Source organism: Melopsittacus undulatus, chromosome 3 (genome assembly GCF_012275295.1).
Source record: "Melopsittacus undulatus isolate bMelUnd1 chromosome 3, bMelUnd1.mat.Z, whole genome shotgun sequence".
Classification (NCBI taxonomy): domain Eukaryota; kingdom Metazoa; phylum Chordata; class Aves; order Psittaciformes; family Psittaculidae; genus Melopsittacus; species Melopsittacus undulatus.
Genome location: NC_047529.1, coordinates 86526064 through 86552755, shown reverse-complemented (window position 1 = coordinate 86552755; position 26692 = coordinate 86526064). Strand labels below are relative to the sequence as shown.

General features: G+C 39.3%; 1 protein-coding gene across 3 annotated transcripts in view; it reads right to left on the bottom strand.

The window, feature by feature from the left end:
- KIF25 (kinesin family member 25) overlaps positions 1-26449 on the bottom strand; it is a 41132-nt gene extending 14683 nt beyond the window's left edge. For all 3 annotated transcript variants that reach the window (XM_034060796.1, XM_034060797.1, XM_034060798.1), the window contains exons 1-9: positions 26347-26449; positions 25489-25554; positions 21375-21491; positions 18597-18735; positions 15775-15878; positions 14406-14494; positions 12896-12938; positions 8787-8854; positions 2895-2969 (exon numbers count right to left, since the gene is read on the bottom strand). In XM_034060796.1, the coding sequence (XP_033916687.1) occupies positions 2895-2969; positions 8787-8854; positions 12896-12938; positions 14406-14494; positions 15775-15878; positions 18597-18735; positions 21375-21491; positions 25489-25554; positions 26347-26421 (776 nt within the window). In that variant the 5' untranslated portion in view covers positions 26422-26449. The remainder of the gene's footprint in view (positions 1-2894; positions 2970-8786; positions 8855-12895; positions 12939-14405; positions 14495-15774; positions 15879-18596; positions 18736-21374; positions 21492-25488; positions 25555-26346) is intronic.
- Between the last annotated feature and the right edge of the window lie 243 nt (positions 26450-26692).

Below are 26692 nucleotides of genomic sequence, written 5' to 3'. Positions count from 1 at the left end.
ACCTAAAACTATCCAAAGTGGTATCATATCTAAGTAGGCACAGGAGAGAATGAATTGTTGAGAGATTCAACAAGATGACAAACAGCAGACTAGTTTATATTTAACTAGTTTACTTCACTGGTGCTCCGATTCCAACAAAAGGGTTAGAAATAGAGCAATCTGAAAATTTCAGGCTATGATTCATCTATGTGCCCTAATATTTCTCCTTCTACACGCTACTTCTTTAGTTATATTCTTGAGCAGAAAAGGTCTTATTGTAAATCTAGAGTACCAATAGAATCATAGAATGCTTTTAGGTCTTAAGGGACCTTAGGATCATCTAATTCCAACCCCCGTGCCCTGGGCAGGGACACCTTCCATTAGACCAGGTTGCTCAAAGCCCATCCAACCTGGCCTTGAAGACTGCTAGGGATGGAGCATTTGCAACTGCCTTTGGCAACCCATCCCAGTTCCTCACCACTCTTACAGTAAAGAACTTCTTTATGTCTAACCTAAATTTCCCCTGTTTAAGTTTGAATCCATTGCCCCTTGTTCCATCACTACAGTCCCTGATGAAGAGTCCCTCTCTGGCATCCTTGTAAGCCCCCTTCAGATACTGGAAGGCTGCTATGATGTAAAATAGTTTCATAGTATTTCTGTCCTAAAAAGAGTATGGGTGTTCACTATAGCAAAGTTATCACCAGAAGAGAACACTATTAAAGGAAATCAAAGGCAGAGAATTGTATTCTTCTTTACAATAAATAAAAAGTTTGACTCCTCAATGCTGTAAAGAAAAGAAATGTTATCTTCCTCCCTTTTTGGCCTTGTATAGCTAACTGTAAACTTTGAAGCTTGCTGTACTTTGTCTGTTTTGCGTATGGAACAGTCTTTCTTCTTGTATATTTATACTGAAAAGTGAAACAATTCATTAGGAAAGAAAAATAAAGAAAAGGAGTGGAACACACCTTTCTACTTAAGCTAAAAGTTGTTACAGACCACTTTGGAGCCCAGACTAAAACAATCAGGAGCAGCAAAGAGGTTCAAGATTCAGACTAAGTATTATCCCATTGTTGTCCCATTTACAATGGCAAAGCTGCTGAGAAACAGGGCTTGTATGCACAGTCTTGCCTTCTCTGAAAATCTGCTTCTGTTTAAATGACACTTCTGGAAGAATGAGACAGGTCTTTTGTTTTCAGTAGCAGAACATTTCCTAACTGAACATAAAACCCTAGCTTTTAGGGCAGGATTCTCCCAACGTGGGAATTAGAAAGCAGGAAGTACAGCAGATCAAGTACAGATCAGGTATGTCTGAAGATACAGAAATGACATATTAAGCTAAAGAAAACTTACAGTTATTGCAAAAAAAAAAAAAAAAGGCAGAGAGAGAAAACAGTGGTTATAAGGATCTCTTCAGGCTCCTCCAACCTAGATGTCCCCAGGTTGCTCAGCTGTGAAAACTGTGCTTACTCATCCTTGGTAAATGAGAATAATGTCATATAGGATCTTTAGACCAGGTAGCCATTGTGGGCCTCACTGTGGCACACGTAAAGGAATGGCTGGGCTTTCACAACATCCTGATTTTCCTCTTCAAAGCTGCTTTTAAGAAAAGAAGACTTGGACACCTCAGTGTGCAGGCTGTCAGAAACAAGGACTGCTACTGTTCAATTATGCCACTGTGGACAGAAATGGACTGTCTTTCGCTCTACAAGGAGGGAAAGGTCCATGACAACTCTACAACCACCATCTATAGCTGAGTGGAACTGGAGCGGGGATGAGAAAGGAGCGGAAGTTAAGTTTTGCATAAATCTCAGTTGGAGACTCAAAGATTCAATAGATTCAATATGCACATGAATTGCACAGTTTAAATATGCACAATTCAAAGATTCAATATGCACATCAGGACTACTTTGCAAGAGTAGCTTAAGTTGGCTCTAGTATAAATGAAAAATCACACTTATGAACTTCACTGGCTAGAAATAATTACATGTATTTGTTAGTGCTTCTTACTAATCAGTTTTGTATTCAAACCAGAATTCTGTTTTAAATCCAGTGCCTGAAGGAGCATTAGACCTATGACAGGATAGTTCAATCAGTTCAACCAGGAACTGATTCCTGGTTCATCCTCATATGGCCTGTGCTGTACACAACAACAGAACAGATGCTTCACTTCACCAGTTAGGAGACCAGAAAAAAAAACAAAACAAACCAAAACACACTTTTGAATTTCTGAATTTGTCTACTCTGTTAAATTTTGTAAACAGTGATTTCACTCTCTGGATGCAGAAACAATATTTACTTGGTGTTCAGTAGAAAGAAGACAGGAAAATAGAACTGCGAAGCTACAAAACTTAACAGGATGGCCACTATTAACTAAATGTTGGTTTGCTTTTTTTTTTTTAAATTGATTGTCATGGTTTGAGCATGTTTTGAGGGTGTTTTTGTTCAAGGTTTTTTCCAGCCAGGTGGAGGAGGGGAGGCTGGGAGGAAGGAGAGACAGGACACCTGACCCAGGCTAGCCAATGAGGTATTCCATACCATAGCACGTGATGCCCAGGATGCATACTGGGAAAGAGAGAGCTGGAGGAGAGAGCTCTGGAGAGGAAAATGGAGGAGGGAGCACGCGGTGCTCAGCCAGGCAGGGTGGAGTGAGTTATGGGTCGGTGGCTGGTGGGGTGTTGTATTCTTTTCACTTGCTGTTTGCTGTATCATTATTATTTGTAGTAGTAAATGGCAGTAGGGGTTTTGTGTTATGCCTTAGCAATTAAACCATTCTTATCTCAGTCCGTGGGGGCTACATTCCTTGGATTCTCCTTCCTAACTCTCCGGGAATTGGGGGACTTGGTTTAAACCACAACATTGATATATTTAAGTAGATTATTCTGCTTTAACTTTCTGACTTCCACCTTTTAACTTACCCATCCAGGAGAGATGTTAGCAAAGGGGCCACATCCGCAAATACTGCGTCTTGAGACTCCGAAGCACTGTAAACTCTGAAGAGCAAAGTGCAACGATTAACTGAAGAAAAAAATATAACTATGTTGTCACAATACAAGAACATAAACTTGGGGGGAAATGTAGGCAAGTGATATAAAACTTGTGACCTGCTGATGTTTTGACACTGGCACAGGTCAGTGCCAGTGCCAGAGAAGCTGTGGCTGCCCCATCCCTGGCAGTGTTCAAGGCCAGGTTGGACAGGGCTTTGAGCAGCCTGGTCTAATGGAAGGTGCCCCTGCCCGTCACAGGGGATTGGAACTGGATGATCTTTAAGGTCCTTTCCAACCCAAACCACTCTGGGATTCTATGATTCTGTGTCAGGGAACTAAAAATTAGAACTCCAAGGTTCTCACCCATTTTTTGGGAGCTGCTGTTGTGTGTGCTGGAGGGAACAACCCACAGGTTGTTCCACTGTGGCTCTCTGAGCTTATCCTAATCCTTCTGCCTGCCTCTCTGGCAGACAGACTCTACCTTTTTCAGGCTGTACTGGATCCCCATTACTTTCTTTCACCTACCAAAATGAAATATCCCTGCCTCCTGTGTCTCTTTTGCATCCCTAAGAAAGGGAGTGGTCAGGTGCTTCCCTTTAGATGAGGATAAGGCTTCTGGGTACAAAGGCTGCAGGCTTGCCATGAGACTTGTCTAACAAGAGTCAGTGGCACAGTGGAAATCAGAATGCTCCTGAGGGTCTTGCTTAAGAATCCACTGTCTCTATGGACAGCATCAGCCTAAGGTACATCCATTCCCATCCCAACTGAACTATCTCCTCTGAAATAAACCCTTCTCACCGGAGACAAGACTTTCTTTTACATTGTGATGTGGATTCAGACTAATTTTTAAACAGAATGAAAGGCAATGAAATTGAATGTTCTTCTACCTTTTAGAAAACAAGGATAGTACAATCCTTGGGCCAGAGCAACATCTAAAACAACTGTATATTTTTGAAATCCAAGAAAAACCCAAACTAACACAGGAACCTTCAAAGAAATATTTCCTCTGATCCTTTCAAGTTTGTACAACATAAAATGAAGACCTGAAAACAGGAAATCATCAAAGGGAGGATAATTCTGATCATAAAACATGGACTTGTAACTCCTTCATTTCTTCTCTAGCACACCAAAAATATATCCTCCTCAAGATTACAGCCTGCAGTAAGCACCGTTTATGCAAGATGAACAGAATATAAAACACGAATGCCATTAGCCACATTTAAGTATTTGAGGTATGAATGTTTATCAAAAAAAGCTTCATTTTCTGATATCTTTCTGTTGTGATTTTTGTTTTGTTTAGCTCTGTTTCACAATGAGTGATATGTGCTCTTTAAGGCTTATAGCAAAATGACAAACTAGAAACAGGAATTTTGGGTGGCAGCAAACATTACAAAGCATAGTCATTTCCCTGTGTATATAGTATACTAGTACACTTCACTTAGCAGCGTATCCCACAGCTTGTGTATTATACTACAAGTGTAACTGAATGAAGACATATTGTGCTCTTTAGTATTTGCTCAAGCTCTATATTTGACCATGGTTTGGCCACTACAAACTATAACTTGCACAAATGTAGATTTTGCATTCATGCTCTCCATAAAAAAGACTTTACAGATGGATCACCGATAAACAGATACAGAATTGGAGCCAACCCACTCAATTCAGCATTTTGTCCCTGACAATAGCCAGAAGGAAGGAGCAAGAAACACTGTGGTGGCTGGAAACACAGTAACTCTGTGCCTCATCCTAATCCTTAAAATCTGTAAATTGGCCTCAAAACTGTAATATGAGTTGAATCTCTGTTTCAAAGAAAATATTATTAGAATTAGCATTCAATTTCTTTTTACATCTTGCTGAATTCTTGGCCTGGAGTAACATCCTGTGGCAATGTGTTCCACAGACTAATTATAAGTTGCATAAAAATGTACTCTCTTTAATCAGGAAAGAAGCACTTGTCTGGCTTGATGGACAAATACTGGTTGTCTTGCCATTCCACTGATGTGCTGTCACACGACACTGAGAAACCAACAAATATGCAGAGATGTGGCAGTTTGTACTAGGAGGACATAGACACTGAATAGCAATCCCCTATTCTTGTTTTGCATGCATAGACACATATGCTTCAGTAAACTTTGCACATCAAATCTGCAAGGTCCATATGAGAGAGTAAAAGCATTTCCAAACACTTTTCTCTGCTTCATTTATCATCTACAATTCATAAAATACTCATTAGCACTGAGCCCTCCATCTTAACCAATTAGGTCTCTAACTCAGTATGTGTTGAAATGATGTTATTTTTCGTAACATATCAAAACATCTCAGAGCTACTACATTAAAAAAACCCTACAACTTAAGTTATTTTAGGGATGAGAGCTTCATACTGTCTTGCTAACAACCATTACCAAAGGGTAGAATCAACCAGTCTCAGTAGTCTGTTTGCACTGTGAAGAACTACAGCAGTAGCTAACTATGTCAGATTGAGGTTCTAGTAGCTGTACAGAGAAAAGACACAGGGCTCCGTGTTACAGTAACTACTCCAAATATTTACTCAACTTCCTAAAGGGGTTTTACTGCCACTACTTAGGTGCTGTGATTCATATGCTACTGGTACCCAAATGAAGTAGCTTAAAGTTGTCTTCAACTAGTTTATGCTACGCTGTAATCACAGTACTAGCTGAGACATAGACACCCACTTAATTAATCTGAGACCATGGAAGATGCAGCAAATCCAGAGAATCTCTTTCTATAAGCCCATGTATTTTTACCAGAAAGATGACAGATTTGTGCCTGTGTAGTGATTAATGTTAATTTTGCCTTGAAATTTTGAGCATCTTTTTTATTTTGCTAACTGATTTGCCAATAAAACTATAAAAGTATAACATGCTGAAAGCTGGAATTTTCTTCGTGAGCTGAAATCAAATATTTTGACATTTATTAGTTCCATAAATGTTGCTAAAAAAATAAACATTTTTGAGTTCATAAGAACCATATGCTCTTCTGTTTATAGAAAAGAGCTGTGCTGGGACACTAGAAAAACATTTCCCAAGAACTGCATTCTTTGGGGGATTTACATTTTTTTAACCCTTTTCCTGATTATCAGGATCTACACCACATGTCCAGAGTCACAGCATCTCTGGAGTCCTGTGTCAATACTATTAGTGGTGTTGCTCTACAGAGTTGAATTCCAGCACTATTCTGCATTTACTTCAACTGGCATGGCTGTATTAGGTATAGCTTGAGAGTGAAAGAAATTTCTTTTGAGTAGCTTAGCATACATGCAACGAGGCCGTGTACCTTGACAAATCTCATATGCCTGGTATCAAAGGAGTCCTGTAACCTATGGGGTCAGTAAAGCTTTCCCAAGATTTGCATTATCTCGGGAATTTTCAGTTTTTGGTGGCCTATACAACAGCAGTCCCCAGTCTTCATAAGTAGAGAAAGGCAGCATCTTAGAAGGATTCTTCAAGGAAAGAGTGAATGACTGGCAGCATTTAACAAACCTACAGCAGTTCAGGCTGAGCAGGCTCAGAACTTAAGTTTAAACCAGGACAGATAATTCATGCTGGATAAATCTGACTTTAAATCAAGCTTTGTCTCCGAGCAAATAAGCATGAAATTGTCCTCATGTGTTCTGTTTCTAGAGGCTTTTGAGGCATGGTTCAGGGTAGAGAGCCTACTGTATGAGGCATTATGATGTATAGATGCAAAGTTTGCACTAGAAAAAGGCGTAGGGCAAATTTCTCTATTTCTTCATTTACAGAAATCTCATTTGTATTAATTTAATCCTTCATTCCTATTTCCAGAAGTTCAGATCAGCTCCATTCTGAAAGTACATAAGGCATTTTTTGCCTGACTCCCTGCAGTTTTCTGTCTTGCAGACTGACTCTCTGGTGTCCCATAAGGCACAAACACCAACTAAAACCCTTACCACAGGCCAGTGCATTCAAAATCCCTCTTGTTTATTTGGATTCTTGAGCATCTAATAAGGTAAGTGGTCACACCACAGCCTTTCCCTTGGAGAGCACTGATTTACATGCCACTACTCTACCCTGCTGTCCATGTTCAGGCTATTTTAACTCTAACTTAAAAGGAGCACGGCTCATCATCAAGTCTTACAAGTCCTTAGTCCAGTTTCTTGCTCAGTCATGCTGTATGTCTAATGCTAAAGTCATGCAATCCGCCTCAATTCATAGAAACAGAATAGTTTGTGTTGAAAGGGACCTTTAAAGTTCATCTAGTCCACAACCCCTACAATGAGCAGGAACATCTTCAACTAGATCAGGTTGCTCAGAGCCCCATCCAGCCAGAACCCCATCCACGTTTCCAGGGATGGGGCATTACCCATTAACCTGTTCCAGTATTTCACCACCCTCATTGTAAAAACTGTCTTCCTTATATCTAGTCCTAATCTACACTATTTTAGCTTAAATCCATTACCCCTTGTCCTGCTTCAAAAGGCCCTGCCAAAAAGTTTGTCCCCATTTTTCTTACAAGCACCCTTTAAGTACTGAAAGGCAAGCATCACTTCCTTACCTTGAAAATGTGGGTAACATTTTACTATCTATCTCACAACATGTAGCAAGAATTGTAAAAGCAATCAGACAGAGAAGAGGGTCAAATAAGTCTACACAGGTTTCAGACTTAGACATATCAGTACTCTTCACTGAGAGGGAAGATTAAGTGTGTCATATATATCTTGAAGTGCATTTTCTCGAGTGAGGTGTGTTGCCTACCAAGGGCTTAGATCAGGGATGTTGCTGAGAGACTTTCTGGTCTAGTAAGTCCTGCTGACTATTACCCACTTCTTGTGGTCCATGTGGGTGCTAGTGTTATTGACAGCAGTATCCTGGGAATCATTAAGAAGGACTACAGAGACCTGGGAGAGATGGTTAGGGGCTCTGGGGCTCAGATAGCTTTTTCATTAATCTTCCAGGTCAAAGGGAGGACTTTGAAAAGGCCAGGTGGATTTGGCAGGTTAATAAACGTTTAGAACAGTGGTGCCATAGCCAGGGGTTTGGTTATTTAGGAAAAGGAACTCAATTTGGGAGGCCAGGTCTACTGGAGGCTGGTGGAGCTGGTCTGACAAAGGGGAAGACCTGCTTTGGTAGGAGGCTTGCCAGGCTGGTCAAGAAAGCTTTAAACTAGATGTGTTGGGAGAGGCATCATTCCATCCCAACACTCCCAGTCAGTTGCCAGCACCTGTAATAAATGCTTGGAGCCTTGCAGAGCTGTTTCAGCCACTCCAGCCAATGAGCCGGCTTCATTTGGAGCTTGGCTCAGATGCCTCTATACAAATGCTCACAGTATGGGGAATAAACAAGAGGAATTAGAGATATGTGCATGTCTATGGGGATGTAATATCATTGGCATCACACAAAACATGGTGGGATTGCTCCTGTGACTGGAGTGTTGGAATGGATGGTTATAGGCTCTTTGGGAAAGACAGGCCAGGCAGACGGGGAGGGTAAGTTGCTATTTATATCAGATTGGCTGGAGAGTATGGAACTCTGTCTGGGAAGAGGTGGTCAGTTAACAGACAGCTTGTGGGTCAGGGTCAAAGGGAGAATAGTGATGGGGGACATTACTGTGGGGGTCTACTACAGATCTCCCAATCAGGAGGGCTCTGTGGATGAAGCACTCTACAGACAGATAGGAGCAGCCTCACGCTCAAAGGCCCTTGTCCTCATGAGGGACTTCAGCCATCATGATATCTGTGGGAGGGTCAGACAGATGATCTTAAGGTTCTTTCCAACCGTAACTATTCTGTAATCTCTGATTATACAGAACTTCCATCAATCCAGTTTGCTGCACACAACTACTCACCTTTCAAACTGAAAAGTCTTGTTTACTGGTGCATGACCAGGACGGCTACACTTTACAAGGACAGTTTCCTAAAACCAGAATAGTCATAGTTAATATCACAGGCTCACACAGAAACAAAAGAAATATTTATCATTTCTAATATTTGAGCTGCCAGCAGTAATAAAGGATCATGAAGTCCAAGGTCCTTCTCCAGCTGTCACCAACATGTGAGTCTTTACAGTCTGTATATTACAGTGAAACAAGCAAAACTACAAGACATGAGCTCAAAACATGTATTATTAAAGACCAACCAACACAAAATATGCGCACTTAAGTTCATGAGGAAAATTCAAATCCTTACCTGAACTTACGTGCCTAGAAAGCCATAGGCAAGTAAATGCAACCTCCCTAATGCTACCACAGGTAGAAAAAAATGGCAAAAAAGAACTCTTTTTTATTATAGAGCTAGTTTTCACAGTGTCTTTTCAGACTGATTTAATCTACATTTTTGCCTAGAACTGAGCAGAAGTTACACAATTTATAGAGTAACACACTCATCTGCACTAGCACAATAGCTGGAATTACATGAGTTTATAGTGGAATCCACTTTCCAGATGGATTACATAGTAGTTTTCTAAATCAGACAGATATGTAAGCAACTCTTTTAAACCATTACCAGAGTACGATCACAGCAGTCTGACATGCCTTACACAGCAACTCCTGTGCCCGTCTGCTCCTTCTGGCAAATGTTGCTTACGTGCAGAGAAAAGCACAGAATATACTTCATCTAATCCAAGGAGGTTTCCTAGTTTACTAACCTGGGGTAACATTACTGCATTTGATGGGAGTGCTGAAATTCCTACTGTGCTTCAGACAAGTAGCTTGGAGTGCTAAACTAATGGCCTTCAAATTAGTATTGCTACAGACTGAAGTTGTAAACAGCTGAGCAAATAACAATTGTGTAACAGTACGTCCAGCATGCAAATGGCTAATAAAAACCAAGTTTCTTGGTTTGAGTTTACAAGTATTTCTTCCTTTTTGGAGAAGGCCAATGTATCATTATCAAACTAATGATGACAGCATTCTACAGAATGAGCTGTTACCCATCCCAATACTGGCAAATTTAGCCGCAGTACAGATGCAAGTACAGCACTTTGCTACAGAATGGCCTAATGCCAAAATTCTAATAGGATCAGTAATCAACAGGCACTGGGGAAAGGAGAAAAAAAGAAAATAAAAAAAAAGGAAAATAATTATATTGTTATGGAACACATTTCTGATTCAGAGATCGATGTACTTGCAGACCAGCTTTCCATAAGGTGAGAAATGGGACACAAAAAGCTATCTGGATGACAGAGAAACAGAAGAATTTTTAATAGGCTGAAGTTTCATATGAGCATTTGTAATGACCTTCCTTTCTCCGGAGATCAGTATGGGCTAACATATATCCACTACTGCTACTGGCCTACAAAATCTCATCAAGTTTCCCTGTCAGTAATGCTTATGACAGGTGCCTCACAAGAACACTGAAAAATCTTTTTTTCACCCCAGTCATGGAATACTCCTAGTCTGAGTTCTTTCAGGGCAATATGAATCCTTGAAATGACAAAAGTATACTTCATAAATATCCACAATCTGTCCTGACATCCAAGCCTGCTCCCTAATCCATGTGGAGCAGTTTGACCTGATGTGTACTATGTACTTACTCTCCACCATTATGGCACAATAAACTATAGAAGAAAGGCTCAGACAGTTGTTACCATCATGCTGAGGAGCGGGGCATACATAAGAAAGTAAAAAGAAAACTTCACAAATTTTAAGGTAGCTCAAAGCCTGAAATGAAATACTCTTCTCTCCATCCCATAAAATCCTAAGCCTTTTTTAGACTTAGGATGAGAATAATGATTCTCTAGACAAGATAAGCAAGATTACAGTAAAGATCACATATGTCTTTTGAGGAATGATACAAATCTCTAAATAAACAAAAGAAAAAACACTCAAAGACTAAATGGAATTCAAGTAGTCTCAGTCTCAAAAATAGATACTCAACCATTCTGTCCAAGTATCAGTTCTGCCCATCTATAGTCAATTTGAAGGAAGGCATAACACAGCTCACGGCAGAAGAGAAGCAAAGCTACTTTATACTGCTATTTCTGTTGTGGTCTTTTATTATGAGACAGATGTTTTCCCTATTCTAGTTATAACATGACAAAGTTATAGCATAGATGAAACACATCAGCAGATTACTGGAGCTACCATCCAATCCAGGAGCAATGTCAAGCTGAAGCTTGTCCAGAAGATCCAACTATAGTTTCCTGTATGTATGCTAGACTGCGTTGTGACTGGTTCTCAAATGCAGCTCTGCTTTCTAACACACTTTAGTTCTGAAGTGATCATGGCATATAACTGTCTGGTTATATTACATGTACACAGTATTTTCAGGGAAAAATCTGGAAAGACAGCCATGATCTAAAAAGCAAAACTAATAAACTCAGCACCTCTATCACAGTTTTCCTTCACCTTGATCTAAAGTTTCCTTTAAATCATAAATACTTGTCTGAGAAATGGTTTATTTGTTTCCAGAAATATGAGCTTTGACTCTGTTGCAACTGAAAGCTCAATAACAAGACAAGCCCCATAATTTTATCTAAATATTGCATATTTATCCTAGCCAAAAGCATAACACCGTGAGGAATTAAAAACAAAATAAGCAGGCAATAAACACTGTTTTCCTTTACTTTTGTTAGTCTAAATTAACTGCTTTTTGTAAAGTCAGTGCACTTTTATCCTCCCACGTGAACTTTGGTACTTCAAACAATTTTTTTCTTAAAAAAACATCAAAAATTGTATTAAGAAATCAACACAAAGACTTAAGGTGTTTGAGCAAAACTAGAAAGCAATTTAGCCAAATAAATGCCAATGCAAACCAACAAAACATTTGAAGTCAATGTGGTATTTTCCAAATACAGGAAGTTAGTACCTTGCAAATTTTGTTTTACAGACAAGTCTATGCATACATGTATTTTTAAGGATTTTTAAACATGAGAACAAGTTAGCATAATAAAGGCCACCACCAGATCACTATTTCATACAAACTGGAATTCATAAACTGGCATAAGCAAGCACACACTGCTTTGCCTGTAACTATATAGATATTGTAATGTATCAGTCATCTATATTAAACAATCCAAAACCTAAATATTATCTAATTTAATCTTTATGAATAAAATTTAACAAGTCAGAAATGGTCATGGCATTTTATAGTACAATAAAAGGGCCACGATATCCAAAATACATCTATCATTACAGATCCCTGATTTTCTATCTCCTGACATACCTACTCTTTCTTAGCTGAGACTTCATGTGCTCTATTAGTTTCCTAATTGGATATATATATAAGTATCTACTTTATGCAAGAGCGATCTGCCCAATCAAGCTATAATTTGGGAGATTTAAACGCATAGAGCATTGTAGGTCACTTGAGTAATATTTTAATCACGATACTATTGAGGAGAATTTGGCTAATCACCATGTAAGTAACAGTGAGCAGTAACTAAGAACATTGTCAGCTAAGAAAATTAAACCCTAAATTAATATTTTGACCTTAGCTCAATTTACTGTGCCTTTTTAAGCTTTATATCTTGGTAATGGCCTCCATTAATGCTGGAATGTCATCTGGATTTGCAACCTCACTGCTCATTCTCTTTCCTTTGATGGATCTAAGCCAGAACACTTCAATATGCTTGACTGCAGGACCACATAGGCTATTGTGACTCATGAAATACCATGTTTCTCTCCTAATGCATGAGGTGTGTTGCAATAATAAAATGAAAAAAGCCTGACATAATTTTAGAAATTGTTACAGCAAATACAAGTGGCTCCAAGGGACTGACTGCAGGAAGTCTGCAGTGGTTTGACTACTGTAAACACACAACCTCCACTTAATGGGTGACCGCACCAGCAGAAGCACCAAGCTATTACTATTACAAAGAGTCAGGATGAAAACAGCACAAATCACCTACTATTGCACCCATGGGTAATGAAAGCTGGGCAACAACAAAGTTGTCCCTCTTGTTTCTCTGTCCTAGTGTCTGTGAATGTGCTTTTAAATTTTACCATCAAATACTCACATCATCAGCTGCATATGCCACTTCTTCTGAAAAGTTTCTTTGCCTGTAAAAGGAAAAAAAGACAGTAAGGAAAAGACCAGCATCGTTCAAGCCAAGCATTACATTTAGGTAAGGAAAGTCAACGCTCAAAATGTCTGTGAGCTACATACTGTCCCAAAGTACATACTAACACCACAGTTCATTGTGGATAAAAAAACAAAGTACAACCAAGCAAAATAAACTGCTTTTAAAAAAGAAACATAGAACAAACCCAATTAAGACTAAATCACATGCAAGCCATGCTTTTGTTTTGAGATTGTAATGTGAGCTTGTAGCAAGTGGCTTTCACTTTAGAATATTAAAGTGAAAACACCCTCTTTTTAGGTATTTATCCCTATTCTTGCATCTATTACTAGCCCCAAAACTGACTGGGATTGCTGAGGTGTATAAATGCATTCATGTGAGCAAGTGTTTCGAGAATCAGTCCTTAGTTTTACAACTAAGTTTTAGTTAAATTACTTGTTGATATATTAAGAAGAGTTAGTCTTCGTGATTGTTTGTTTGTCCTAGCTCATCCTGTTTGACACTGCATTCAGCATCTGACTGCACTAGTCCATAGAGCAATAAAAACAGTGAGTGGATTCCTTCCCAGCTAGCACAGGTCAATGCAAGTTTCCCCTTCAGGCTCCTTGAAATTTCTGTCTATTCTTTTTGAAGTTGTTTTGATTAAAACAATTCTATATTTTTGTTAAGATTTTCCAAAAATTAATAAACTTTAATACACTGAATGTACTCTTTCAGAATTACCATCCAGCAAAAGTAAAATAAAACCCAAAATCGGTTATTTACTGATAGAGCAAATGATAGTGTTACTGGTTTCTAGCCATCACCTAGATTTGCCCTTTTGTCTTTCTCTGTGCTTCAGTCCCTTCCCTCTTTCACGTTGGTCATCTACGAAGAATTCAGCTTGTTATAGCACATACTTGCATCTAATCCCTCTTCTCCTTTTGGTACTTGGAATGTTTTGTTTTGACACTTCAGTAACAGTAAGTATATTATGAATTAGGGATACAGAGCCAAATTACACTGAAATAGAATTACCAGTGTTTGTACAGACAGAAAATCTGTTCTACAGCATAACAAAACAACTGTAATCTTTACCCATGTCTTCTGACAGTTATTCCATTATCATATCCCAGAATTTGTATAGGATTGTGAATATACTCTAAACTGATTGCAGCTGTGCTACTTCTGCGAAGCCAGGGGTAATCCTGGCTTGGCAGAATGGCTATGGCTTTCTATGCAGATGGACATACTTTTAAACAAGTGGATGAGATTGGCTAAAGCCAATTTAGCAGGAGAAAGAAAAGGAAAATGCAGTTAGTTAGTTTTTATGATACCATCATTGTCTCCCTACATGCATAAAACCAGAAAAAGCAATAAGACAGTTTTCTCACATACATATAATTATTATTTTCTCTGTATATTAATTACAAGTCAGCTAAGATCTAACACAGCCAAAACAAATTACCTATCTTGTGATACCAAATGCCCAGCAGCAGTATCAAAAGGTAGCAAAGGTCGGATCCTGCAGTGGACTCTAATATTTCCTCTCAGTTCCTAGGGTTAGAATATTAAGATGTATTTAATACAAACTACTGGTGAGAGTAAATACACTGGAATTCGTGAAGCAGACAGGAATATGTCAAGGAAAGCAGGTGCTTACAACATCACAGCTTTAGTCTCTGTGGAGAGAAAAATAGCATTTTGCCTTGAGAAGTCAGGAAAAAACACTTGAGGAATTATAGGCTCTTCAGAGCTCTGGAATGGTGTAGCCCTCTCCAGTCTGTGTGGCAAAAAAAAAACAAACCCAAACAACAAACAAACAAGAAAAGGGCTTTCAATGTGAGCCATTTCTTCAGTCTCCTTTTTAGTTGAGCTTCTTCTATTAACTCAGCATACAAGATTACACAGTCCATTTCTCTTTCACCAGCCCTGAGGAAGATGCAGAATATAAAATATTTTGTACTTTTTCCTCTCCACTGTGTGTTCTTACATGACTAAAAAGCTAGTAACTAATTTTTCTCTGCAGGCTATTTCAGACTTCAGTTTATCTGACCTGATGTTTTTTCTTCCTTTTTGTCGGTGATCAGCTCTTCTCATTTTATATCAGTGAAAACAGCTTTCCTTTAATGGCTAGTGATCACTGGCATTAACTTCCCGCTGCCTTAGTGAAACAGCCTTTCTGTAAACTGCAACACAAGGCAGAGTCTGGAAGGTAAGTACTTTTTAACAGATTCATTTTCTCAGAAAGCAGAACTTAAAAGAATTTTGTCTGGGAGTGGCTTGTGTTTCTAAAAATCAGGTTCTGAATCAGGCAACCCAAAACTAGACATTTGTGGGATAGGGAGGAAGAGTAATGTTAAAGGGCAAAAGAAAAATATTAATTCCAAATGAACCATCACTAACGGCAGAGCAGGATACAGCTATGGCAGAGCGGGATATAGCTATGGCAGAGCAGGATACAGAGAGGCATACCTGGAAAAATGACACATGATGATTTTGTCATTTCAAGTTGATCATTTTATGAATTCTGAAACAATTTCAGAAGCTGCAAATTTAGAGCAGAGGATGAAGAAACTCAAGTTTTTTCCACTATTCAAAATGGATGATACTCCTTAAGGCAAAATGTTGCATGAGTGCATTTGGAAGATGCTTGTGTAAAAAGAATGGGGGCGGGATTTACTGTAAGACAAATGGGCCTCAGCAAAGAAATGTATCATCTATAAGAGAGCTGGGGCAGGTGATATATTCATTTAAAGTATATTCATTAGTTTTATCAGTGAGGAAATGGTGAGCACAACAAAATAAAAAAATGATCTGTCATTAAATATACTTACAACTAAGCTGTTATGTAAAGCTCTCCTCTTTTGCTTTTCTTTCTCATATCTCTCTGTCAGCTCTTGTAGAGACTGCTCAAGATCAAAAGCTTTTATCTGAAACACTAGAAGAAAGCAGTTTCAAAGAACTGAACTCCCTTACTTCACAAAATGAACTTTCCAGTAGCACCTCATGAAATACAAGCATGAACCTTTTTAACCTCCACCAAACTTTAATTAGGAGGGTTAGCTCCTGATTTACTAGACACCTGAAAAATCCCATCATACTTCTTGCTGTGTGAAATTATAGATAATTACCACAGGTATACATGTGAAATCTTGAAAAACAATCAAAAATACAAAATATTTAAAGGCAATTCAAATGTGTTGATTTAGTTAATGTTATGTGTCAGTGAAGCCTACAACCTAAGCCTGAAGCTAAATGGGGCTGTCCCTTGCAAGGCTCATGACATATTTTCCGATTATTAGATTCATGCCAGCTAACTTTACGAGAAGTTAACCCATCATGTATCCTCATTTACAGTGCTACTAATCCTGTAAAACAGCTATAAGGATCCCCTTTGAGATAGGTGCACTCAATTCATGGGTAGGATTTCATTAAAAAGATTGATATTTTGAACCGCAGGGAGTCTGCTTCACAAAACTGGGGACAGCAATACAGTCATTACAAAATCCTAACTTCACAAATGGTTATATTTCATTACAATTACATGAACACTAAGCAGGCCTAAAATGAACACTTAGCCCAGAAGGCACACAATTCAACTGTAAACTTGCGTAAAAGCAAGATTTTAGGAACCCCAGCAGGATATCAATTCCTCCAGCAATTAATTAGTGAGCAGTTTGAAGATGTAGAGTATCAGTCAAAACCATAGTCTGAGAGCTGAGTTAGCAGGGTGGCCACCGGTCTCACTATGCACCTTTCAAACAAAGGAACAGACTTAAAATCTCAGCATGTCACAGCTATGATTTATGGTCTCCAGTGTAACTAAAAATCTGATAAATTCAAGGGACATTTGTCTACATTTGAGATTTCACAGATCTTATTTTTGTAATATACATGCTGTCAATAGTTGGAGAATCAAAATCTAGGAGTTCCACTGAGGAAATTCACAATAAAAACATTGAGTAATACTAGTATGTCTTTCTTTGGAGAATCACATGTGAATGTGTTACAATAAACTGTCAAAGTGATTTGTACAGTCACTGACCCCTAATCATACAGTATTTTTCAAAATAGGAGGTTGGAATCCATTGATTAAGTAATCTCCATAGTATGCATCTTCATTTATAAATTTGTGTACACACACTTTGAAGTCTCTTGAATAAGCAGTAAAGCAACAGGTACTAAGGGTACTCTACCATTCCTGAGTCTTGAAAGAAAAAAAACAAAACCTACTCTGTTTCAGTACTTGAACAGTCTCTTAATGAGGACTCTGAGAAGCTCACATCCAGTTTTAGTTAACTTATGGGCTAATTACTCAATATTTTTTTCTAACTAGCCCTGCTATGGTGAAGATGATTATGAAAACAGAAATCAGCCTTGGGGCTTCCTAATTTGACACACCAGGGGTTTTAAGCAGAGAGGTAAAGGAGAGCAATCTGCAGAGAATGAGTCAAGTTGCTGCATTTAGCAGATGGCATATTGTTATTTGTAACAGCAACCATAAGTTTTATTGTCTATCTTCTGTAAAGCTTTACATGAAGCACAGAAAAATTTCTTTAACAGAAGCTCCACAAAACAAGTTTTTTAATGCACCATTTCTGAACTTTTAATTTTTCTGAAAGTGGAGTTATATAAAGACTTAACATTTTCCTAGTTTTCTGCTTGGCATCAGCTGCAAGCTGTTCAGAAGTTGTATTTTGGTCCATAACCTAGAGGCAGCCACTGGGTTCATCTGGTTTTAATACTAATAACCTGCTCTTAATTATTCAAGAGAAGTAGCCGCTACATGCCTGCAGCCATCATAGACATCTCTTTCCCCCACACTTTACCCATCTCATTGACCTATATGGAAACTTTCTGGGAGCTGGGAATGATGATTTTTTTGCTTAAGCATCACTGAGCACAGTTAGACTCTTCATCAATAATTAGACTAACAGCTGTAGAAGAGTGATGGCTTGCAAACATGTTCAGAATTGTTATGTTTCTTTAAGTGATGGTCCTGGTTCAGGAGCTTTTCATCCCCCCCCCTATTCAGTGCTGCACCAAACCTCCTGCTGTGCTCACACAACTGCTTCCAGAGCCAGGTGAACCTCTGTCCTGGATTAACTCCCTGATCTGTGTGTGGTCACATGAACAGTTACATCAGCATAATGGAAAATTTAGTGAGCAGATTTTGATTTGCAAGAAAAGTTTCTCTATGATACACTGAAACATTAAGAATCCAGTCTGTTCTAATTTCAGACAGTATTTTCAGAAATCTCTGAAATCACCAGGGTCCTTTTCTGGTACAATCAAAAGCAGACAAATTTCAACTAAAGCAACACATTCTTTCTTCAGCTATTCTAAAATAGTCAAGATAACAAGCCTGAGAATTTCAGATTTAAAATGTTACAGCTGAGCCAGCTCAGCAGCAGTCTAGTAGCAGCTGCAATCAACACAAAAGCTAAATCCAAATTATCAGTCACAACCTCTGCAGATTTATTTGTACTCTGATGCTTCAGAACTCATTGCTGATCTAATGTCAAACAAAAAAACAAGTGCTACAATTTCAGTGACTCATTTCTCAAAAATCAAACTCGACCTTTTAACATTAGTAACATTTAACAATGACATTGTTGGTGTTACATGTTTGAAATATAAGTGTAATGAGCCTTACTTTGCACTGCTTCATTTTGCAGCTGTATCCCTTGGACTGCTGTCAAAACTTGGTAAAGATAAGTCTTGCTTTGACGCTGAAAGTCTTTTGAAAGTTCAAGAGCGAATGAATGGAGGCTCTTCAGGTCACGCTTAAGCCTCTTCTCAGCAAGAACAAAAAATACATTATTAAGACACAACAGCAGCAAAGAAGAATCAACACCACCACAGATAATTATGGTGAGATCTCAGCGTCAGGAACAATCCTCTAGCTGGTGAAGGAAAGTCTTCAGTATATCTTTAAGCATGTTTAGAGAAGGATCCTGCAAGACATTTAGCAATGGAGTTACTGGAGTTAGTTAGTTACTGGAGACCAGTAACGAGTGGTGTCCCTCAAGGATCGGTGTTGAGACCGGTCTTGTTCAACATCTTTGTCACTGACATGGACAGTGGTATTGAGTGCACCCTCAGCAAGTTTGCCGATGACACCAAGCTGTGTGGTTCGGTTGATACGCTGGAGGGAAGGAATGCCATCCAGAGGGACCTTGACACGCTTGTGAGGTGGGCTGATGCCAACCTCATGAAGTTTAACCATGCCAAGTGCAAGGTCCTACACCTGGGTGGGAGCAATCCCAGGCACAGCTACAGGTTGGGCAGAGAAGAGATTCAGTGCAGCCCTGGGGAGAAGGACTTGGGGGTGTTGGCTGATGAGAAAAAGAACATGAGCCGGCTTCAGTGTGTGCTTGCAGCCCAGAAAGCCAACTGTATTCTGGGCTGCATCAAAAGGAGCGTGACCAGCAGGTCGAAGGAGGTGATCCTGCCCCTCTACTCTGCCCTCGTGAGACCTCACTTGGAGTACTGTGTGCAGTTCTGGTGTCCTCAACATAAAAAGGACATGGAACTGTTGGAACAAGTCCAGAGGAGGGCCATGGGGATGATCAGGGGACTGGAGCACCTCCCATATGAAGACAGGCTGAGAAAGTTGGGGCTGTTCAGCCTGGAGAAGAGAAGGCTGCATGGAGACCTCATAGCAGCCTTCCAGTATCTGAAGGGGGCCTACAGGGATGCTGGGGAGGGACTATTCATTAGGGACTGTAGTGATAGGACAAGGGGTAACAGGTTGAAACTTAAACAGCAGAGGTTTAGATTGGATATAAGGAAGAAATTCTTTACTGTTAGGGTGTTGAGGTACTGGAATGGGTTGCCCAGGGAGGTTGTGAATGCTCCATCCCTGGCAGTGCTCAAGACCAGGTTGGATGAAGCCTTGGGTGATACAGTTTAGCGTGAGGTTTCCGTGCCCATGGCAGGGGGGTTGGAACTAGATGATCTTAAGGTCCTTTCCAACCCTAACTATTCTATGATTCTATGATTCTAATGGCATTTCCTAAAAACTTCAGCAAGGCTTTATGAATCCTTACCATGCTGTGGTACGTGCTTCGACCATAACACAGCTCCAGTTATAACAAAGACTTTCTTATTTCATCAAATAAAAATAAATGTGTGTGAGCATGTGTGTGTTCTGTCCACTTACACAACATATGCAGAATTACCAATGAAAAATTGTGATCCATATATCCATTACGGCATTCAATTTCCACACTTTGGGAGGTATTTGCTAAGCTTCACTCTAAGTAATTTCTTAAATAAGCCTGTTTGAGGCCTTTCTATGAAAATAGTCCTATTCTGTGACATTTTATTTTTCCAGTGGGGGTACAGACTTTGTGTTAATAGACAAGTTTCAATAATAAAACATAATCTAAACTAAAAAGAGAAAAATCACAGCATTTCTCACTCTCGAAAGCCACAAAATAGAACTGGGAAAAAGTTTTAGCTTTCTGTTTTGTTTTTTACTACGGGCATGGGATTACCATCAATCTAGACTTTTATTTGGAGAGCTTTGCTTTCTCACCTAACAATTATTGATATTTGATAGCAAATCATTTCAGTCCACTGTTATTGCATCACAAGCAGTTCTGCTGCTCTAGCTAATCTAAAATATGAAACACCACCACAAAATTTACTGAACAGAATCACTGTAATTAGAACAGAACAGTTCTGTTGGAAGGGAACTACAACAATCATCTAGTCCAACTATGCTACAATTACACAACATCCTTCTGCTGTGAAGAATCAGCTTTCTTTTCCTAGGTACTTTCAGTTGTTTTACACAGGCATTCAGTGCTGCCTTGAGAAAAGCTGTCATTTGTCAGTGTCTCTAAAATGAATTCATTATTCTACAGGGTAACTTAAGGACTAAATACTTCAAAATAAAGAAAATAATATGGCACTAGCAGAACGGTTCCAGTCTCTTTCATGCAATATTGAGACAAGTTGAGTGAGCATAGAGCAAACTACTCCCTCTGGTGAGGTCTGCCAGAGCAATACTCCCAGTGAAATCAATGGAGCTCTCCAATGCTTTTACAAAGTATCTGGTTACAGTATATATCACAATAACTGTTTTTTAGGGGATGTCCATCTGATAGTCAAATCAGGGATTGCAAGGTTTTGATTACACAAATATCTAGCTCAGATATTGATAGCACCTATACAAATATCCTGGAGCTCAGAAGCAGCCACTTCTACCAGCTTCTCAGGTAATCTTGCAACCTATTGCAGCAAAACCACTACAAATTTTAAGCTAACTCTGGCATGACCACACCTTACTGCAAGCACTACTCTGAATGCAGTAAAACCATAGATCACGTTAATATCTGACTGTTTCCTGGGTTTTACTATATTTGATAAGTATGTAAATATTCAGGACATAGATCATGTCTACATTATTATTAAATGTCTTTACCTTTATTGCTCTATACATCCGGATTACAACAGAACTCTTCTGCAATTTCTGCTGCTGGCTATGAGCAGAGTAGAGCTGCAAAACTTCATTTGTGCTTCTTCCAGCCAACCCTTGATACTGTTTAAATAAAAAAAACACCCAAATCAGCTAATAACCACTTTAAAGTGCTCATGTTTTCTGTTGCATTCTGTCGCCTTTGTCCCTGTAAACATTTTTAATTCAACTATCTGATCACATATGATCTTAAAGTCCTTTCCAACCCTAACTATTCTATGATTCTATGATGTTATAAATACATAATTTCTCTTCTTTTACATTTTTCTGAGTCATGTGCAGGATCACTTTGAGGCAACTGACTAACATCACAACATTCTACTTCCTTAGGGTGGCAAACCTCAGCAGCAGATTACTAATATGTGTTTGCAGTACCTAAGACCTCTTACTTATGTGTGAGGTGGATCTGAATGGTTAAAATTCTGCCTTCACTTAGGGGAAAGGTTACGCAGCTGATCTAAATGTCTTCTAGTATCTACATTCAGTGCAGGAAGGTCTCTGAAAGGACATGAAATAGAACAAGGACACACATAAACACATTTTAGCTGCTAAAGTCCTGAAGAAGTCCTTCTTCACAGCCCCCAACTTAGTGTTCATTGCTCTAGCTTTCTGCTAACACCAATTCTGTTACATTCTGTAGAGCTGCAGTGGTGTAAAATGGTCCCAATAAAGCACTAAGCTGTGTCTTCGGTAATCAAAGCAACCAAAGCAACTTTCAAAGGATGTGGAGAAAAATGCTTTCTAATAATCTAAAATTACTTCTTATGCAAAAACAATTCTTACGGACAATTCATTTTTTTAAATGTTGAAATAAAAAAAATAGAAATAGTGCAACTTTAAATACTGAAGGTCATGAACACAAAAAAGATCTCTGTAGAGTACTTGTGAAATTCTGTAATATGACAGAATCTGTATTATATGACAAACTGCTGTAATATGACAAAATCTACATTATATGACAAACTGTATTTTCATCATTTACTGACAGTCCATGTGCTTAAAATGAGCTGCAACTCCTTCACCTACTTTCCCCTGCCACCTGTTGACATCTGTCCTTAACCAGTACTAACAGCCTCTTTATTTTTGGAATGCCCTTGTCTCTTGCAAAAACAACAATACAACATTATGGAGCTGTTAAAATAGAGATAGATTATCTTGTCCGAGAAAAGTACTTCACTTATCTAAACCAACCTTTCCATGTGGCTTTTTTTCACATTCACAAAGCATGCATTTTCTATTTCAAAGTGCAACTGGAGGTTCTGCACAACTACACACCTAACCACTAATATAAAGAACTGTCTTGTGGAAATCAAGTAGCAGAAAAAGATTATTAAAAAACAAAAAACAATACAACAAAAAAAAACCCAAGCCAAAAAAAAACCCCAACTCCTCTATTTTTTGTTTTGTTTTGTTTTCTTACAGGCTTTAAGCTCCTAGACATTGAGAGTGATTCTATAGTGTTCACATGTTCTTTTCCTTTGAGGATTTTCAGGAGTCCAATTACTCAGAAACAGTATTTACAAATATACTTGAAAAAAATGCATACAAGTAGCACACCAGAATTAGTAGGTATAATCACATGTGAAAAGTTAAGCATATATATAAGCAATTGCAGTACTCAAGCCTGTTAAATAAGCTTAAGCTAGTTAAAACCTACTTTTAACATCTAATACGTTTTCCACCATCTGCACAGGGTCCCCCTGACCCCACATTTTGCTCAACATGAACACTAAATGTGGAATGGTCTATCCTACTGTCATTGCAGTTAACCTCTCATCACTTCCACTATAAAGTTTATCTTTACTGCAAATGCTGCCTTGGTTTTGAGGTTTTCTCCATTAAAATAGTTTTAACATTCATCAGACTTGTTTCAAGGCCAGAACTTGCAAATCTGTGCTCGTGCATAAGAGGCAAAAAACCCCACCTACAATAAAACTTTTTATAGTCAGCTTTATTATAAACAGAAGTGAAACAGAACTACTTAATAGCATTCTCCAAAGTAAAATATCAGCTCTGCAATTGGATCTTTCTGGCAGACTTGGCTTTACGTATAGAAGGCTGCAGGATCAGGACCAGAAAGATCAGGAAGGCTGCAGGATCAGGACCTCAAGGACTGCTAACAAAACCAGGGGGCATGCAGGTAGACAAACACATTTGCAGATAGGCAAAAGCAAATATACAGAGAAAGAATCTGACTTCTTATGTTCAGTAACAATCCTTAAAGTATGCTGTCAAGATTAAAATATACTGGGCTGCAAAAACCAGTGGCAGTGCTGATATCTGTGATTGTCTTGAGGATACAAGGAAGGGAAGGTCTACAGCAAGGTGACATTTTTATTAGCCTGATACAACCCATAGGCAAACATTTACACTGCAAATCCTAATTTATAGCTATCATCAGAAGTTTGTCTTCACAGCTCCCTAACTCCCTTCAGCCAAAATGAATCCAATTAGCTTTTACAAGTTAAGAATAAGACCTCTGTTAACCCTGGTCACTGTGACTGAACTTGTTAACAGCTCAATTGTTCAGGCAGCTTCACCAGCAGATCTGAAGGGTCAGTGATTGATAGCTGAGGACAAGAGCTTTTTTTGCCAATGTAACTGATGAAATACCAGGAGATATGGTGCAACATTAAATTCATCTATTTAAAATTAGTGTTCTTTTTAATAGAGACTCTTCAATTGAGATAGAACTATTTCACAGATGTCAGTTTAGCTCATGCTTTCACATTGCTGGGGAAAATTAACCAAGAAGTGAAAATCTATTTAATAACCACCTGATGAGAAATATCAGCACAAAGTTAACTGCAGAGCATTTCCATGGATCATTTGACATTGTTCCTGAGTGATGGTGGTAACACTGCCACGCTCCTTATGTGTCTGTAGGTGCTCATATCTTTCAGCACATTTTTCAGTAAACTGAAACAGTGCTGGAAAATGAAACCCTGGAAAACAAGGTTTCATTATCTAATATTCATATAACTTCTTCCTACATCTAATGCACCTTACTGATGAGAAAGATTTATTTCTTGTGCTTGTGCGAATAATAAAAAACCAATATTTTAATAATTAATAATTTAATATTTAAAAATTTAATATTTAAAAATATTTAAGGTCTTTGGTAAATATAAAGCTGAACAAATATAATAGCAATATTTTCTCAGAATAAATGCCAGTATTCTTCTGTATACCTAGCAAAACTCATTTCAGATGTACCATCTGCTTCCACTCAGGCTTTGAAAAATGTTAAATCCACTTTTATCCACAGGTGTTAACAAACCCACATGGAAGGCAAATGGCTTTCCTGAGGTCACCCAACCATCTAATGTTTCAGCCCAGATTAGAAACTCTTGGCCAACAGGCCATATCACAACTAATACAGCTGGCTCTACTCCAGCGGCACAAATCAATACTCAAAATTCTCTAGATCTCGGAAATCCCACCTTTGAAGACCCCAACCATTATCACAGGCTGTTTGTTCCTTGTTTCAGTAATGGTCTATGAACAACATATGTTCCTGTAGAATGAGATAAGGAAATTAGGGGTATTGCTCTGCGCTCTGTGACCGACTTCTGCAACGGTACCTTGCATTTTTTACACAAGTGTAACACCAGTGCTATGAAGACATGCAAAAGGATATCTCTGGTAAGTCTACTGTTAACAAAATGTCTTTTCTGCACTCTAAGAACAGTCCTTTTTAAAGCATGATCTTAATTATGTCTAAAAAGTATTCTTTCAAAATCTACCTTTGACTTTCATACATTTCCCTGCAAGCAGAAAGCAGTATTCTGTATTTAACACTAGCAGAGATATTCCCTCAGCTCACTTTTGAAGATTTAAACCAACAGCAATTATTTAAACGCATGCCAACTTCTAGTTAATGAGTCTATTGTTACTGCTACCATTTATGATTCATATGCAAACAAAGAAATTCTGAGCCTTGATCCCTTCATAGATTTCCCCAACAGGTGAAGAGTTCAAACCTTGAAAACAGGAGGCAGATTTTGGTGTATTTCTTATTTTCATAGGAATTCTTCCTGGATAAACAAACAGTAATTACCTCTGCAAGTTTTAGATGGAGAGCAGCATTTTCAGTTTCCAGGACAACTATTCTTTCTTCTTTGGCCTAAGGAAGAGAACCCACCCAACACCAGAAAGTGAAAATGAAGTAACTATGAGTTTGATGGATGCTATTATGGTAGTTTTTATTATTCTATTGCACCGTTTCTTAGGTTTCTCAGCCTTCTGAAATGACAGAACTACCTACCCCCAATCTCCTCAGCACAGTATATTTGTCTATAAGCACATAAAAGTCAGGATAAACTCTTTAACTCCTCTTTATTTCCTGTACTCTGTCATTTTGCCTGCTTGCACAGAAAAGCATAAGTACAAGGTTTTAACTGCTTTTGCTTTATAAAACCATCTAGCATTTTTCAGATGTATGGCCTTTAGAGAAATTCTAGTCATAGAAAAGGAGGTTGGAACAGCCCTCGAGGATCCTCTGGCACAACCTTTCTAGGAAAAACATGACTTGGACCCGGTGTCCCAACACCCTGTCCAGCTCAGAGCATCCTACTTGGTTTATAAACAACCACACAGATGTCCATTTCCAAGGCTGCCCTGTTGGAGATCTCTAGCAGTGTTGCAGCAAGACTATTCCTCGGTGCAGGTGCTCTCTCACAGAGGCATGCCCGCTCTGCCGAGGAGGTCTCCTCACAGTTCTGAAGCCCCGTTTCCAGCCCAGCCCGAGATGAAGCAGTCTCTCCCCTGCCACATCCCCACAGACTGCTGTACTGAGGATTCTCGCCTCAATGACACAACCGGCCGGAGGGGCCGCACCACCTCCCCCAGGGGCCCGCCCTGGCGCTCCAGAGCCCGCCCATAGCCTCCCCTCCCTCCGCCGCGGCTCGGGGCTCACTCGCAACCGCTGCTCCAGCTGCCGGAGGCGCTGCGCCCACACGGAGCCCGGGTCGAGCCCGCTCCGTGGCCGCATCGTCGGCCCCGCTCCGGCTCCGCGGCACAGCAGGGCCGAGCCGGGCCCCAACGGGATTTAACCCGGCCAATGTGGGACGCAGCTGGCGTGGCCGCCATGGTGACAGGGCCCGCCTCCTTCCCCGCCCAGCAGCGGGCGCCAACTGTGGCCTTTAGGCGCTCCATAGGGGATGGAAGTGTCCCTTCTTCGGCTGGGTCACTTGGGATAAATGGCCTCGGCCTCTGAGCGGGATTAAGGATTAGGGTAGCGAGAGGTCAAAAGGGAAGCCTGG